A 16,945-nucleotide genomic window follows, 5' to 3' on the forward strand; every position below is an offset into this window, starting at 1 on the left:
TTCTAGGTAAATGTTTACACATTACAGCATATTAATGAAAATGTGTTCTTTTATATCACTTGCACTTCTAATGGCCTAACAAAGGCATCCAAACTAGCAGCGACTACAGGGCAAAACAGACCAAAAGGACATGGAAAAATGCTCAACCATTTATGGTTCAAGACTTCCTGCCACTCCAATCTGTCCCCTATACATGTTAAATTGATGGGGCACTATAACACCATAGGAGTTCAATTGGTATGGCATTCTCCCTCACGGGTGCAACAAATATTGCTTCTTACAAGGCAGTCCTCAAAATACTGTATGTTAAGAAACTAACTGATTCAACTGAAGCGTGGTCGTCACTAGTTACCACAACCACAAAGTCATAAACCCCGCCTATTTCTACAATTTCTCTTCTTAAAATCTGATTTTAAACCTAACCTTAACCCTAACCACACTGCTAACATTATCCCTTACACAAATCTTAAATTAAGAGGAAAAAGCAAAACATTTTGGGGGGAATTTTTACGATATAGCCAATTTTGACTTTGTCGTTGTATTAACTAGTAGAAACATTTTCACCACTAGTGGGTGTGTGATAAAGGAGTACAGCACGAGGGGCATGCAAGAAACCGCGCTCTACGAGCCGGGCACGTTTTCTGCTCTCTGAATCAACAACGCTGTAGCTGCGCTCTCAATCACACACTACAAAGCTTTCAATAGTTACCAAGATATTTTTCAGATTGAACGTAATTGAGTAGTAGTCTATGAAATTACAAAACTGGTTTATTTTTTAACAACTCAGGGTAAAGGGGGAGTTTTCTGATTTGCCGTGGTTCCGCTTTACCTCCGTGTTTTCAACAAGCTTTTATTTCCTTCATATCCGAGCGCCCATCAGTGTAATGATCTGGCTTTTTTCTCGTGTCGTTTCCACTTCAGCATGGGAACTGCAGTGTCCAAAAGGAAGACTTTAAGGAACGATGCAATATCTTCTGTGACCGCAAAAGTTAGGTGAGTGCCTGGCCGGGGGCTCCTCCGTAGCTGGCAGGTATAACGTTAGTGATCAGATGCAGGGTGTAACCAGGTGCATGTTGCGGTGCTGATAACGGTTGGAATAACCGTGTTGGTGAATAGCGACTCTGCTTTATTGTTCAAGCAGTAATTCCAAACGAACTAAAACCTTTATAGACCTATATTACAATGATATATCAATGATAGCCTATCAAATGTGTTTCACTGTTTGCTGTTGTGGGGTTGAGTGATCAAATATCTGATCGCAAAAGTATTTGTAATTATTTATTTAATTTCATGGATACATCTCCTTTCATATCAGCCCATAATTTATATTCCTCGAATGCATTTTATTTTTATTGGGCTAGCTACAATGATAATGCATTTTTTTTCAAGTCATTGGACAGCCATGTGAATATGTAACAGATATGCTTTGAGCAATACGAGTTAGTAAGACCACTGAGACATTTATTTGTAGGCTATACTACTTATTCGGTCGATTTTGCAACTATGTTAAAGAAAAAAAGTGTTTTCTTTTACACATATAAGTTGACACTAAAATAAGCTTAAACGTTTTGTTCATTTTTCAAATATGTTTTTTGAGTCATTTTCAAAAGTATTTTATTCCTGTATTCCACTGTTTCGCACTGAGAAGGCAATTGTCCCACACCCTGACGTTTGATCTTCTGCTATGTATTTCAACATGAAAATTATGATCATTTGTAAATATTTAATGCACCTGGTTAGAAAAGGAGTCAAATAAATGAAAGCTATATAGATTTGTTATGTGTCATAAGTCCTAAATATATATATTATTTTCTACAAAATACAGTTGTCCCACAATTTTATGTCATTACCGTTACTCTGAACAAAACGATACATTATAGTGCTTTTATCATAAGTCACACATGAACTGGGAACTGACCGTGGAGAACAAGGATATGCCATGGAGCGTGTATTATATTATGTCTCCATCTTCAAGAAAAGTCACTTTGAATATGTCAAGATCAGAGAATATTCTGAGTCATTACAGCAAAGGCTCTAACTCATCTAGGTTATCCTCTATTTGAAAGAAAATGTTTCATTATGTTGTGGTTGGAATTGATCAAACGATAGCTGATCATATTAACCAAGTAAAACTCATGGCCTGGCGGGTAAATCCATAAATGTTGCAAATTGTCATTACCAGCACTGTCATTACCACCACAAAATGTGTCGGTAATGACGATTTCCAGATTATTACCATTACAAAGTAGCGACTATTTGTATACCTTTAGTATAAAATGGGTATACCCCTGCTCAATAGTGCTTAGTAAATGATATTTTACTGTCTTTGTAGCAATCAATGATATTTTACTGTCTTTGTAGCAATCAATGATATTTTAGATACCGATTTCCATTCACTTATTTTAAACAACTAATGCAATGTATTACTGCCACAGAGTCATTACCACCTTAATGTACACATATTCCTTAAGAAAAAATACATGTAAACATTAAATATCACACATCTGTCTACATCAAGTAGAAATATGTTCCCAATATAACTAATGTAAAAATGATATAATAATTTGAACAAGAAATGACATTGTTGACGGTAGCCTCCGTGCAGGTATACAAGCACAGCCAGCAAAAGCCCATATTTATGGATTAAGGTATTAAAATAATTATTTATAAATGTGGTGGTACCAAATCCTATAGTCAGATAAACCAAATAATCCAAAAACCCATGATGTTTTTCAATCAGTTTTAAATTAAAATGGAATGTTTTATAATGCAATGGTAATGACATGTGCAGAGGGAAACAGAGGAAAATTGAGTAAAGTCCATGTATTGTCAAATAAAATAGTCACGGGCATTACCAGTTTATGGTTCCTGACAAAACATTTTTTTTTACATGTTACATATGGCCATAATTGCAAAATCACCCATTTATCTACTGTAGGCTATTGTGTTGTAACTCAAGCAGTACCCTTTGTACTAATCAAGCTTCTTAATGCCCAGTAGCCATGATGGGGTAATGACATTTAACATATGTTGATAAGTTATTTACACTCCTAGAAAAAAGGTTTACAAAAGGGTTATTTGCGCAGGGATAGGCTTCTACCAATAACCGTTTTGATCTGAAGAACCCATTTTGGAAGTCAATGGTTCTTTGTAAGGCAAAGGGTTCTACCTAGAACATTTGATATCCTAAGAACTGTTTTTGGAAGAAAGGGTTATTTGATGATTCTTTTGGCAGGCAAGAAGGATTCTACATAGAAGCATTTATCATATTTCCCAGCATGCTCTACTGCAGGGTGATTTTCAGAATTGTTTTTAATATCTGTGTTTTTGCATGTACCTTCATTGATTCATTTTATGCTACACAAAGATAAATAGCATATCTTTTTTCAAAACGAATCCAATTTGTTATTAGTATAGATGATTGAGGTAGTCTCAGTATTCAGTCTTCTCTACCCTGGCAGTCATTCTGAATGCAGGTTGCAGGTGATTCAAAATTCCACTTGTTGGATATCCTATCTCTGTCTGGATTCCAATAGTAATTTCACATCCCTTTGCAAGCCAGCATAATGTGATTTGCAGGCCTGATGTGGCCTCTAAACCAGGAGTTTCCTAACACCACTGTATTATGGGTATAACTTGGCCCTCGAAGAAAGGCATTATGATATATGTAATGTATTGTCAGAAATCATTTTAAATTAAAGGCTAATAAGGCTGGTGGAACCATTCATAGAGGGTTCTAGGAAGAACCCTCCAAAGATAAAAGGGTTCTCTGTAGAACCCTTCATATCATATAGGGTTCTAGGCCGAACCCTTCATAAAGGGTTCTAGGTACAACCATATACAGGGGGTTCTATGAAGAACCATACATAAAGGGTTCTAGGGTGCTAGGTAGAAGCAAAGGCTTCTAGCTAGCACCAAAAAGGGTTCACCTATGGGAACAAACTGAAGAACCCTATATGTGTGAGTGTGTGATCTGATATGAAAAGGCATATGAAATGCTACCAATCAACTGCACACAAAAATGAATCCTAAACCCTTGATTTCCAAATGGCATGTAGCATATAGGCAACAACACATTTCTAAAACGTTTCCATAATTTTTAAGCTTTCCAACCAACAGTCTCTGGCATCTATGGTGTACCAGAAAATGTATTTTATACGCTCTCTTTCTTTATCTCTCTCTCTCTCTACCTCTTTCTTTCTTTCTACCTCTCCCTCTCTCACTCAACCTCTACCCCTCTCTACCCCTGTATCTACCTCTCTCTCTCTTTCGACCTCTCTCTCTCTCTACCTCTCTATACCTCTCTTTCTCTCTACCACTCTCTTTCTACCTCTCTCTACCTCTCTACCACTCTCTCGCTCTACCTCTCTCTTTCCACCTCTCTCTCTCACATACCCGCACACAATCTCTTTCTGTCTCACACACTCTCTCATTCTCCTCTCATTCTCTGTTTCTCATCTTAGTCTTTCTGTCTCTCTAACACACACCGTCAATCAAACTGATCACATTATCAAAGACACATATTATTGGACTGAGGCCCAAGAGCTGTGTTTTCCACTTTTTCTATGACAGATTTCGAGACATGTTCCAGACTCTTCAGAAAGCAATCACCCTTAACTTTAGTGTTCACTTTAAACACTATGATGGTATAATTCCCATGAGTTATGGACTTTTTTTTAACCATCTAGTAGATAGACTATAAAATCCATCAATGTAATGGTGGTGTGGTTTTACATCACTTCTGCCTCAGAATCACAATCGCTGGCTGATTGGTCTCCAACACCAGCGGCTAAACATTGAAGGTCACTTTTCCCATGTAGCTAACATGGACACCCTTGTTCTGACAATTACCCCGTGTTACCCAGGACATATCTTACGACATATCTTATTTACTGCTAGAATAAAGGTAAAATGGGTAACAAGGTAAGGACACAGACAGGATATCGTCTACTTCTTTATTCTGGTATGTTCTATTATTCATCTTGCAATGCTGGACTGGACGGTTGCTGGACACAAGACTGAGAGTGGTTTCAGCCAAGAGGTATATTTATGCCCTCAAGGTAAATGGACTGATGTGTACCTGACAATGCACTGGAACAAAATATTGATGTATTTGGCCTGGTAACATTAGAATAAGTGTATACTTGGCTACAATGGGTATTTTAGTAGAATTAGGAGGACAATTATTGCAGGCGGATTGAAGTTCGCTTTCTCTGGCTATGCAAGTCAATAGAACTCCGGAAGTGTTGACGAAACTGTTTCATCTGTTGTACAATGTCATGTCATGGCTCTACTCATCATACCAGGCAGAATGTATTGTGTGGCCACTTGCAGAGCAGTGCTTAAGGTATTGCTGAACACAGCAGAGAGAGCACAGTGGAGGTTAGCTCCATTACAGTCACGATTAGCCCTTTCTGGTTATTACTGCGCATCTTGGCTTCTGTCCTAATTATTCTACATCCACATTACAGGCCTGAGACGCATCTGGTGCCATGGCATTGATATGAGGAATAGCTGGTTCAGCAGCCTCTTGGTGTATTCCATTAGGATATTGTACATTGGCGTTGGGGTGGGTGCGTCCAAACTGGCACCTTATTCCCTATATAGTCAACTACTTTTGACCAGAGCCCTTTAGTCAAAAGTAGCACACTGTGTAGGGACTAGGGTGCCAGTTCGGACGCAATCGTTGTATTACACAGTCACACGCTGCCCTAGTGCTGAACCTACAGCCACTTCTGACAGAGAGGTAATTGTCTGCCTGACACCTAGTATTTATTGTCTGAATCTCAGGCCATCTCAGTACTAATGTATCTTAATTAAGCCGCCAGCCTTTTCACCCAACTTGTGTTCAATTTTCTCTCTGTGCTCTCAGGCAGTCAGAGGGACACAGAGCGATATCCAGAGAGGACAAATACTTTAGATTAGGGCTCCCAGATGATAATAGAGTGGGCGCTCTCTCTCTCTCACTCCCTATCACCCCCCTCTCTGTATGGCAGGGATTACAGTGCAGAGAGGATGTATCTGTGGTATCTAGCTGCTGTAATTACTTTGATTACAGCCTGTAGAGGGAGCCTGGACTGGAATGACACAGGGAGACAGTGATACTGTACAGTGGAGGCTGCCTGGCCCGCATTGATCTGAGTAATTACGCCCGAGTTACTGTTGCGCCAACGGCAGACGGAACAGCAGAATGGAACGCAGGACACAGCGGGTCAGAAACTAACACTGCACACTCAGCGGCTGGGCCGGCTACGGTGCTCGCGCTCAGCATAACTCATCGTGTTATGCAAAGTAGGGCTGAGGGTTGCGTTCCAAATGGCACCCTGTTCCCAATAGAGGCCCTGGTCAAACCTAGTGCACTATGTAGGGAACACGGTGCCGTAGGCTGAGACTGTCTGCGTGTGGTCAAAATACTGATTAAGCTTACTTGGCATTAACTACCCAGTGATTTCCTACATCTGGTGTTGTTGTTGTTGTTGTTTAATCCAATTACGAAGCAATCATTCTTACGGACTCTGATAAACATCAATTTAATCACCTAAGAACCACAGTGTAGAGAGTGAAACGGAGAAAGCGGCCAGCAGGTACTTTGAAGGCCTGCCAAATTAGAGATTTCCATTTGACTCCCCGAGAGAGAGAGCGAGAGAGAGAGAGAGAGAAAGAGAGAGAGCAATTGAGGACAAGAAACTAAGACGCTAAGTGGCCAACTTGATATTTGTTGTGTCATCTTGTCATTTCACTCAATTGGATGTATTTGTATTGGAGAGAGAACAGAGTCGAGAAGAGAAGGCGAGAGAGAGAGGGACTGAGGGAGATAGAGAGGAAGACTCTAGGGAAAGGCGAGAGAGAGAGAGAGGGTGGGATGGAGGGAGAGAGGGAAGGTGAGAAAGATGGGGAGAGAGAGATACATAGGGTGTCTCATAAAGAGGTCATCCCCTCAGTTAGGAGATCTGTGATGAGATTCAGTGGCTGAGCAGGAACACTCTGTGCCCCTCTTTCCCAAATGACTCTAACACATTATAAAAGAGCCCGGTTTGGTGTCAATGAGACACCCAGTAGCTGGGCTACACTCATGATTTCACTAAGACACCCAGGGCCAGAACACTGAAGGCTGGCTTTTTGACCCAAATGGTAGAAAGAGGCTTAAGACAGTTACTTCAGGCACTACCTCATTGAGCTGCACTTTTCTTTCTTCATGTCTAAGGGCCAGGATTCCTTCCTGATTACCTGATGAGGAACAACTCTGGGCTTATAACTAGGGCCTGTAGTTTTTCCTGGTCAGGTTACCCTACTCATGTCCTCTATTAAGGCCCCTAATGCATTTTGTCGTCACAGCCCTCTGCATACACATCAGTATAATGTATTTACATTGCACCACACTGTATGTACAGTGGGGAGAACAAGTATTTGATACACTGCCGATTTTGCAGGTTTTCCTACTTACAAAGCATGTAGAGGTCTGTAATTTTTATCATAGGTACACTTCAACTGTGAGAGACGGAATCTAAAACAAAAATCCAGAAAATCACATTGTATGATTTTTAAGTAATTCATTTGCATTTTATTGCATGACATAAGTATTTGATCACCTACCAACCAGTAAGAATTCCGGCTCTCACAGACCTGTTAGTTTTTCTTTAAGAAGCCCTCCTGTTCTCGACTCATTACCTGTATTAACTGCACCTGTTTGAACTCGTTACCTGTATAAAAGACACCTGTCCATACACTCAATCAAACAGACTCCAACCTCTCCACAATGGCCAAGACCAGAGAGCTGTGTAAGGACATCAGGGATAAAATTGTAGACCTGCACAAGGCTGGGATGGGCTACAGGACAATAGGCAAGCAGCTTGGTGAGAAGGCAACAACTGTTGGCGCAATTATTAGAAAATGGAAGAAGTTCAAGATGACGGTCAATCACCCTCGGTCTGGGGCTCCATGCAAGATCTCACCTCGTGGGGCATCAATGATCATGAGGAAGGTGAGGGATCAGCCCAGAACTACACGGCAGGACCTGGTCAATGACCTGAAGAGAGCCGGGACCACAGTCTCAAAGAAAACCATTAGTAACACACTACGCCGTCATGGATTAAAATCCTGCAGCGCACGCAAGGTCCCCCTGCTCAAGCCAGCGCATGTCCAAGCCTGTCTAAAGTTTGCCAATGACCATCTGGATGATCCAGAGGAGGAATGGGAGAAGGTCATGTGGTCTGACGAGACAAAAATAGAGCTTTTTGGTCTAAACTCCACTCGCCGTGTTTGGAGGAAGAAGAAGGATGAGTACAACCCCAAGAACACCATCCCAACCGTGAAGCATGGAGGTGGAAACATCATTCTTTGGGGATGCTTTTCTGCAAAGGGGACAGGATGACTGCACCGTATTGAGGGGAGGATGGATGGGGCCATGTATCGTGAGTTCTTGGCCAACAACCTCCTTCCCTCAGTAAGAGCATTGAAGATGGGTCGTGGCTGTGTCTTCCAGCATGACAACGACCCGAAACACACAGCCAGGGCAACTAAGGAGTGGCTCCGTAAGAAGCATCTCAAGGTCCTGGAGTGGCCTAGCCAGTCTCCAGACCTGAACCCAATAGAAAATCTTTGGAGGGAGCTGAAAGTCCGTATTGCCCAGTGACAGCCCCGAAACCTGAAGGATCTGGAGAAGGTCTGTATGGAGGAGTGGGCCAAAATCCCTGCTGCAGTGTGTACAAACCTGGCCAAGAACTACAGGAAACGTATGATCTCTGTAATTGCAAACAAAGGTTTCTGTACCAAATATTAAGTTTGGCTTTTCTGATGTATCAAATACTGATGTCATGCAATAAAATGCAAATTAATTACTTAAAAATCATACAATGTGATTTTCTGGATTTGTTTTAGATTCCGTCTCTCACAGTTGAAGTGTACCTATGATAAAACATTACAGACCTCTACATGCTTTGTAAGTAGGAAAACCTGCAAAATCGGCAGTTTATCAAATACTTGTTCTCCCCACTGTATATGTCCCCAGGCACAGCAGCGTGATGTATAGGCTTGTAACGTTCGTTCTTCTCCTCGTCTGAGGAGGAGCATGGATCGGACCAATATGCAGCGTAGGTTGAATTCATAATGATTTATTTAAAGACGAACACGAAGCACACTTGAACAACAACAAAATAACAAACGACGTAAACAGACCTGAACATGAGAACTTACAGACAACGAAGAACGCACGAACAGGAACAAACTAACAAACGAAACAGTCCCGTGTGGTAACAACACACACAATCACCCACAAACAAACAGTGAGAACAGCCTACCTTCATATGGTTCTCAATCAGAGGAAACGTAAAACACCTGCCCCTGATTGAGAACCATATCAGGCTAATTGAAAAGAACCCAACATAGAAACACATAACATAGAATGCCCACCCAGCTCACGTCCTGACCATACTAAACAAAGACAAAATAAAGGAAATAAGGTCAGGAACGTGACAAGGCTTGGCTACACTATTCCTGCCTGACCACACCACTGTATACATGAGGGTGTTTACTTCCCTATACATTGCAGCACCACAGACAAAAGCAAAGGCATTTGCTCTGCTTTCACAGAACATGCAATTTGGTTTTACATCACTTTTCTTAAATAATCTTCTCCACTTTCTTACTTCAATAAGCATGATTGCAATCCAAGGTGAGCTAGGAACAGGGATATATCAGTTGGTGTTATATTGGACCTTTGTAGTGTCACAAGGAGATTGGCTCCATGCCACTAGCTAGTTTGTCCTCTGGAAGTGGTTGTTGTGAATGTGTTTTGTCATCCCCATGACCTTTTACACACATCCCTTTAGAATGTGTATAGGAAGGAGTGGAGCCAGAGAGATAAGGGATGATAGCATTCTCTCCTCTCCCTCTCTCTATCAGTTACTGGGACTTTTCAGGGCAGGTTGTTTATTGGGATGAAGCGATTTCCACTAGATGTGCCAGCTGCAGAGTCAAAATTAGCTAGCCTATATATCGGAAACATTTATGAAAACACAAAATTGCTTTTTGGTCTTCATTTAAGGTTAGGTTTAGGCATAAGGTTAGCAGTGTGGTTAAGGTTAGGCATAACATTAGCAGTGTGGTTAGAGTTAGGCATAAGGTTAGCAGTGCGGTTAAGGTTAGGGTTAGGCATAAGGTTAGCAGTGTGCTTAGGGTTAGGCATAAGGTTAGCAGTGTGGTTAGGTTAGGGTTAGGCATAAGGTTAGCAGTGAGGTTAGGGTTAGGCATAAGGTTAGCAGTGTGGTTAAGGTTAGGGTTTGGTTTAAAATCTGATTTTATGACTTTGTGCCTGTGCTAGCTAGTGACTACAGAGCTGCCTCCAGTACATGAGTCATCCCAATAAATGCCAACCTGCGTTTTCAGGGAGAGAGCTGCTACACGTGCTGCCTCATATTTAATTAGTTTGAGTGTGTGTGTTGTAGCAGGGAGATGGCCATGGCTACAACAACAAAGCAATCCCATTTCATAGCAGCATCCCCCGGAGATGTGTACAGACTGCACAACACCAGCCAGCACCACTGACTGGGGGGGAGGATTATAGCCCTGTGTATCTATGTAGGTGTGTGTGTGTGTGTGTGTGTGCGCGCACGCACGCATGCGTGTCATATGTGTGTAAATATGTGCGCACATGCTCTACTTGTGTTAGGCTATATCCTCCGTGTCTCTAGCCAATATTATGTGAAGTCTGCATAGCTATGTGGGTGTGCTTAGAAATGTGTTTGTAGAAATGTGTTTGTAGAAATGTGTTTGCGTTCGAGAGTTGATCTAATTACCACTATTAAACCACTTAGTACTGCTGACCATGTTTTTTTTCCTGTTGCCAATTAAGAGAGCGAGAACAATAGCTCTAGCCACTAAATAAAACATTTCCACATTCACTCCACATTTTAAGGGAAAGGGAATTGGGAAAAGGATTTTTTTAAAGAAATTGATGTTGAAGAATTATAATGAATTGTATGGTAATATTTCATAACCCACCCTATTACGTTTTAAGTATTCATAAAGATGTTCCGTATGAAATCCTTTGTCAGAGGGTTGGTCATGGAGCTGCAGATTGTGCAGGCTTTTGTTCCGGCACAACACTTAAAACCTGATTCAACAATGGTCTTGATTGTAATCTGGTAGTTTAGCACTGAGCTGGAATAAAAAGTCTGCACAGTTTACAGCCTTCACATGACCATGTCTGAAGCACTGTTCACATTCCAAGTTGGCCAGTTAGAACGCCTCTGTGTGTGTTCCAAATGGCACCCTATTCCCTATATAGGTCCACTACCTCTGACCAAAGCCCCGTGGCCCCTGGTGAAAAGTAGTGCGCTGTTAGGAAATACTGTAGGGTGCCATATGCAAGACACATTTGTCACAAAAGTCTAAAACCGAATTAAATGACCCTGCTACTGTGTGTGGTACAGTGCATGGCAGATCGTATTAGGAAGTATTAAATCTGGAGAAGAGAATTGCACGCGGCTTTTGTTTCGTATTGCAAATCTATCCCCAGGCCCATGCTAAGAAACCGTAGGGGAGATTGAATTTGTGACATGTGAAAGGAGTGCTTTTAAGTTTTACGAAGGTAACGATTGATTTCATGTACATACTCAGTCTCCCACATCCTTCTTCTAACTCTCCATGCCCAGTGCTCCCCATGCGACTATGTGTGCTTGTGTGTGTCTGTGCTTGTCTGTGTGTGTATTTGTGTATGTGTGTGCAAGCGTGAGGAATCATATCAAACCTGTCTGGAACACACTGCATATTGGATTTCACCTTCTGTAGGAGAGAATAATGGCCACTGTGTAGGACACGTACCATGAACATATTTGCGATGTATAGATAGACTAGCAGCGTGAAGTGACCTTCTCGAGTAGTTTCGGCTTAAGAAGACAGTTCCATAGGGAAATCAGAGTAAAGTCAAGTCAATGAGACAAATGTTCAGGTTAATCAATGATTGCGCAAGACAATCATAGAACATTGCTTGCGTCGCAAATGGAACCCTATTTCCTATTTAAAGTGCACTACTTTTAACCAGAACCCTATGGGCCCTGGTCAAAAGTAGTACACTATAGGGAATCTGAAGCTATTTGGCACGTAGCTAGCTACTGAGTAGGTGACGCATTGGAATAGTGAATCACTCTCAGTTGGAGTCAGCAGGAAGGCTCACGGTGGCAGGCAGGCAGTCAGGCAGGCAGGCAGGCTGCCAGTGGTCCAGTGCTAATCAGTGTTGTGTTGTGCTTCTTTTTGCAGAGCAGCCAGAGCTTTTGGAGATTACCTGTCTCACACACACCCTGAGAACCGTGCCGGCTCAGGTAGGCAACCTCTTCACCTGTGCCCAGCCTCATCTGGTAGCCTACATCCCAACCTCATCTAGTACATTCCAGAGCTTTCCTCATTACATGGCTTGACATTTCCAAGGACCTTCCTCATCACTCGGCCTTCCTCTCATCTCACTGTATAGCAGTTAGAAGCAGAGAATGCTCTGAAAATTTGACCACATTATATCTGGCATATTTTACTGTGAGAGGGTGTGTCCTCCCAAGGCCCAGGACCGGGCAAGTCTGCCAAACCCCTTCTATCCTTCAACTTATCCTCTCAAAATCCCTACCAATTCCCCTTCTCCGTCATCCATCTCTTCACATCTCATCCCCCCTCTCATCTCCCAAAAGCTTTCTTGGCTCCCTGATGTTTGCTCAAATGTTGCCAAGGCCTTGAGATCACAAGACGAACAGCTCATCTCTTCGCCCCCTCTCTCTCTATCTCTCTCGCTCTCTCTCGCTCTCTCTCTCTCCAGATCACCTGCTGTCTGATACCTTTATCGGCCAAGACACAGACTCCCCTGACCTCAGTCGTTTCCACAACAACCTACACCCTCAGAATCAGCCCCAGGCCCACAGTCTCCAGTCACAGCCCAGCACCCTGCATTCCCAGCCCAGCAGTCTCCAGTCACAGCCCAGCACCCTGCATTCACAGCCCAGCAGTCTCCAGCCCCAGCCCAGCACCCTGCATTCACAGCCCAGCAGTCTCCAGTCCCAGCCCAGCACCCTGCAGCCAGATAGTTTGCAGCCCACAGGACCGTCCAAGCGCAGGCTCTCAGCAGGGCTCTCAGCGGAGCGCAGCTTCTCCTTTGAGGAGCAGCAGCCGCCTCCCAGGTCCACTGAGGGAAGTCTGACGGGCCTGAAGCCAGCTGCCCAGCGGGTCTACACCATCACTAGGGAGGGAGGCATGCTAGGGGGCCGAGGCAGTGAGGAGAGCCTGGAGCTGGAGGTGCTCAAGCAGCCCCTGTCCCCTCCTCCCTCCTCCAACCAGCCCTCGTACTCAAATCCACAACCACCAGGCAGCAAATACCAACGCGGTGGCGGTGGTGGCAACCATCACCATGGCAACCATAACCATGGCCCACAGAACCACAGGTCCCAGTCCCAGCCCCTGCAGAGCTCGGGGAGCGCCCATAACATCCGGGACTGGGGGGTGCGGAGGGGGGGCTCGAGGGAGGACTGCACCCCAGAGTCTGTGACCTGCATCAGGGCCCCATGTCAGAGCCAGCGCTCCCTGGATCTGGAGACGTCCCCGCAAGACGGAGGCAAACAAAGGAAGAAGCTGGAGAGGATGTACAGCGAGGACCGAGACAGAGACAGACAAGGCTCAGCTGAGGAGAGAGGTGAGGAGGAGGAGGGGGGGGGGGGGGGGGGAAGAATGGATAGGAGTGGGGCCTTAGGTGTCTATATATCTCTTTATCTCCATCCCTTGTCCACTATGATAAGATTAATTTGCAACATAATGTTTTTCTCAAACGCAAAGCACTTAAGGTTGGAATCTGTATCGGTGAAACTGCCATGTCCGTTTGTAATATTACAACAACAATGATGTTACTTCAAACAGTGGGGCCCGCGGAGGTACTGCAGGGGGCCCGCAGCTAAATCTCAATCACACCTACTCATTCAAGGGTTTTTCTTTATTTTTACTATAGAATAATAGTGAAGACATCAAAACTATGAAATAACACATAGGGAATCATGTAGTAACCCAGAAAATGTTAAACAAATCAAAATATATTTTATATTTGAGATTCTTCAAAGTAGCCACCCTTTGCCTTGATGACAGCTTTGCACACTCTTGGCATTCTCTCAACCAGCTTCATGAGGTAGTCACCTGAAATGCATTTCAATTAACAGGTGTGCCTTGTTAAAAGTTAATTTGTGGAATTTCTTTCCTTCTTAATGTGTTTGAGCCAATATAAAATATAAAATATATTTAGATTTGTTTAACATTTTTTTGGTTACTACATGATTCCATATATCTTATTTCATAGTTTTGATGTCTTGACTATTTTTCTACAATGTAGAAAATAGTAAAAATAAAGAAAAACCCTTGAATGAGTAGGTGTGACCAAGCTTTTTACTGGTACTGTATATATATATACTGTAAAAATATATATAAACTCATAATTCTTTTTTATTTTTTATGAATATTACTAACAACAGATTAAACACATTTTGGCCAAGGGATCTGTGGAATAAGTGTAGAGTGAGTGATACAATACAATGTAATATTATTAAACTAGAATTTATGTTCTTAACCCTGGGTTAACATGAGCCTGGGAGGCTCACAGGGATTTTGGTATCCACAGTACACCAATTATAGATTTTTCAACTCAATACTTCTTGTATTCCCCAACAATCTTTATTTTTCGTAAATGCACTGTATTTTAATCTTTAAAACACCAAAGTTTTCTATCTGCCTCATGGAAAAATGTGTAGAATTGCAGGATATTAACGTTAAAGCTGCAACAACCCAAAATCTCTGCCCCATGACAAAATGTGTAAAATTGTAGGAAATTGGCTTGAAAACGGCATAATTTTCTCTCCAATGCCAAGAGGCGAGCCTTTAAAATGTTCTTTCCCAGGGCCCTAGACTTGGTTAGAGGGGGTACCTGACTAATTTGCTATCAAAAAAGGGGTCCCCGGCCCCCAAAAAGTTTGATAACCCCTGCTTTGATAAACAAAAACAATAACAAATCCCCCATGGTGGCCAGTGGCACTGTTTCCCCTAATACAGATCTCAGCTCTAACATTGTATGAAGCATGGTAACTGCTGAGAGAGAACAACAGTTGGAGTCTTATGTTGTGGGCTAAACTTCTGCTTTGTTTCCTTGGTATGTAGAGGACAACCCTAATAGCTGGTTCCCCAAAGAGAATATGTTCAGCTTCCAGACGGCAACCACAACAATGCAGGCGTGAGTATAGGATACGCCCAGTCCAGATATAACACACTCCTAACGAACATGACATGGCTTCTTCAAGAGTTCTGTGTTCTCAACACGGATCTAAAGATAGATGAGAGTTCAGAGTGCCTCCCAAATATGCACCGGATTCCCAACAGTATATAGTGCTCTATAAAGGGTGCCATTTGAGATGTTTCGACTCCTTCACATGGCTCTACCCTGGACACAGTTGGAGGCCAGTAGTTTGAGAGAGGCTCTGTCATGCAGTACAGAAGGGCTAATGACTGTGCAAGGTCTTCGGACCTTGGGCACTGTGTGTTGCATGAGCAGGTTCATTAGTCTACACACATACACACACGAGGTACACACACACACACACACACACACACACACACACACACACACACACACACACACACACACACACACACACACACACACACACACACACACACACACACACACACACACACACACACACACACACACACACACTGCTGACTGCTTAATTATCACCTGTCTGGTTGAACTAGTAATTACGGCCCACACACACCCTGCACTCCCAGCACGCCACTGTCATTCTCCCTGCTCCCTCTCTCACTCCACTCATCTCCTATCTGGCCGTCCCCCTGGATCCCACGCTCTCTCTCTCTCTCCATCGCTCCCTCTCTGTGCACATCTGTCAACGTCTTTGTTTATTTTTCTTCTCCATCTGTCGCTGTCCCTCCTTCCCTCTGCGTCATCTGTCCCCCCCTCATACTCCCCATGGAGGCACTGCACTATATCCCCTATATAGTGCAGTACTTTTGACCAGGTCCCATAGGGCTCTGGTGAAAAGTAGTGCACTATATAGGGAATAGGGTGCCATTTGTGATGCACACAGTGTCCTTGACTGGAATAGCATATGATTGACAGCTAGCTCTCCCAACCGTATATCTCTCTGTCAAGTTCTTTATTTATTACTAAAGGGTCTTAACTTGATTCTCCTCTCTTTCCTTCCCTTCCTCCACACGGCCTGCACCAACTCCTGCGCCTACAGTATATCGTGAGTAACTCTCTGTGCCCCTCAGACAACTCACTGTTAAACTCTTGGCTATGTCTCCCTGTGTGCTATTACCCACTGTATCCCTCATCCTTATTAACCCCTCTTAACCCCCCCCTGCTGGACTGAGTGTTCGATGTTACGGAAAAACATCAACAGTATCCAAAGCTCCAATGAATAAACAATACATATTCTGCACAATAGGTCTAAATTGTAAATAAGTACAGATTGAATTCTCACTTTAACAGTATAGCTAGTATTAAATTGTATTAATCTACGGATCAACAATGCAGAACATAAAATACACAGTACTGTAGCACAATGAGTCACACTAGAGATGGTAGTGTATTGTTCTGTTCCTCTGTAGCCGGGGTCATGACTCACACACACACACACACACACACACACACACACACACACACACACACACACACACACACACACACACACACACACACACACACACACACACACACACACACACACACACACACACACACACACACACACACACACACACACACACACCCCTCTCCACACTGACGTTGTTTTAAGCTTGGCTTCATCAGTTCATTCGGAGCAACAAAAGGACGACTGACTCTTCAAAAGGACGCATTCGGAAGGAACATAGAATTGCCTAGAGCAATATAGGCTTACTGTAGTTATGCAATATT

General features: G+C 43.0%; 1 protein-coding gene across 1 annotated transcript in view; it reads left to right on the forward strand.

Annotated features, from left to right (window-relative positions):
• The first annotated feature begins 513 nt into the window (after positions 1 to 513).
• The window catches only part of LOC139576505 (NMDA receptor synaptonuclear signaling and neuronal migration factor-like), a 41,944-nt gene continuing 25,512 nt past the window's right edge, over positions 514 to 16,945 (forward strand). Inside the window, exons 1-5 of the mRNA XM_071402678.1 lie at positions 514 to 993; positions 12,256 to 12,317; positions 12,800 to 13,666; positions 15,169 to 15,241; positions 16,269 to 16,274. Of these exons, the coding sequence (XP_071258779.1) occupies positions 923 to 993; positions 12,256 to 12,317; positions 12,800 to 13,666; positions 15,169 to 15,241; positions 16,269 to 16,274 (1,079 nt within the window). The 5' untranslated portion in view covers positions 514 to 922. The remainder of the gene's footprint in view (positions 994 to 12,255; positions 12,318 to 12,799; positions 13,667 to 15,168; positions 15,242 to 16,268; positions 16,275 to 16,945) is intronic.

This window comes from Salvelinus alpinus, chromosome 5 (genome assembly GCF_045679555.1).
Source record: "Salvelinus alpinus chromosome 5, SLU_Salpinus.1, whole genome shotgun sequence".
Classification (NCBI taxonomy): Eukaryota; Metazoa; Chordata; class Actinopteri; order Salmoniformes; family Salmonidae; genus Salvelinus; species Salvelinus alpinus.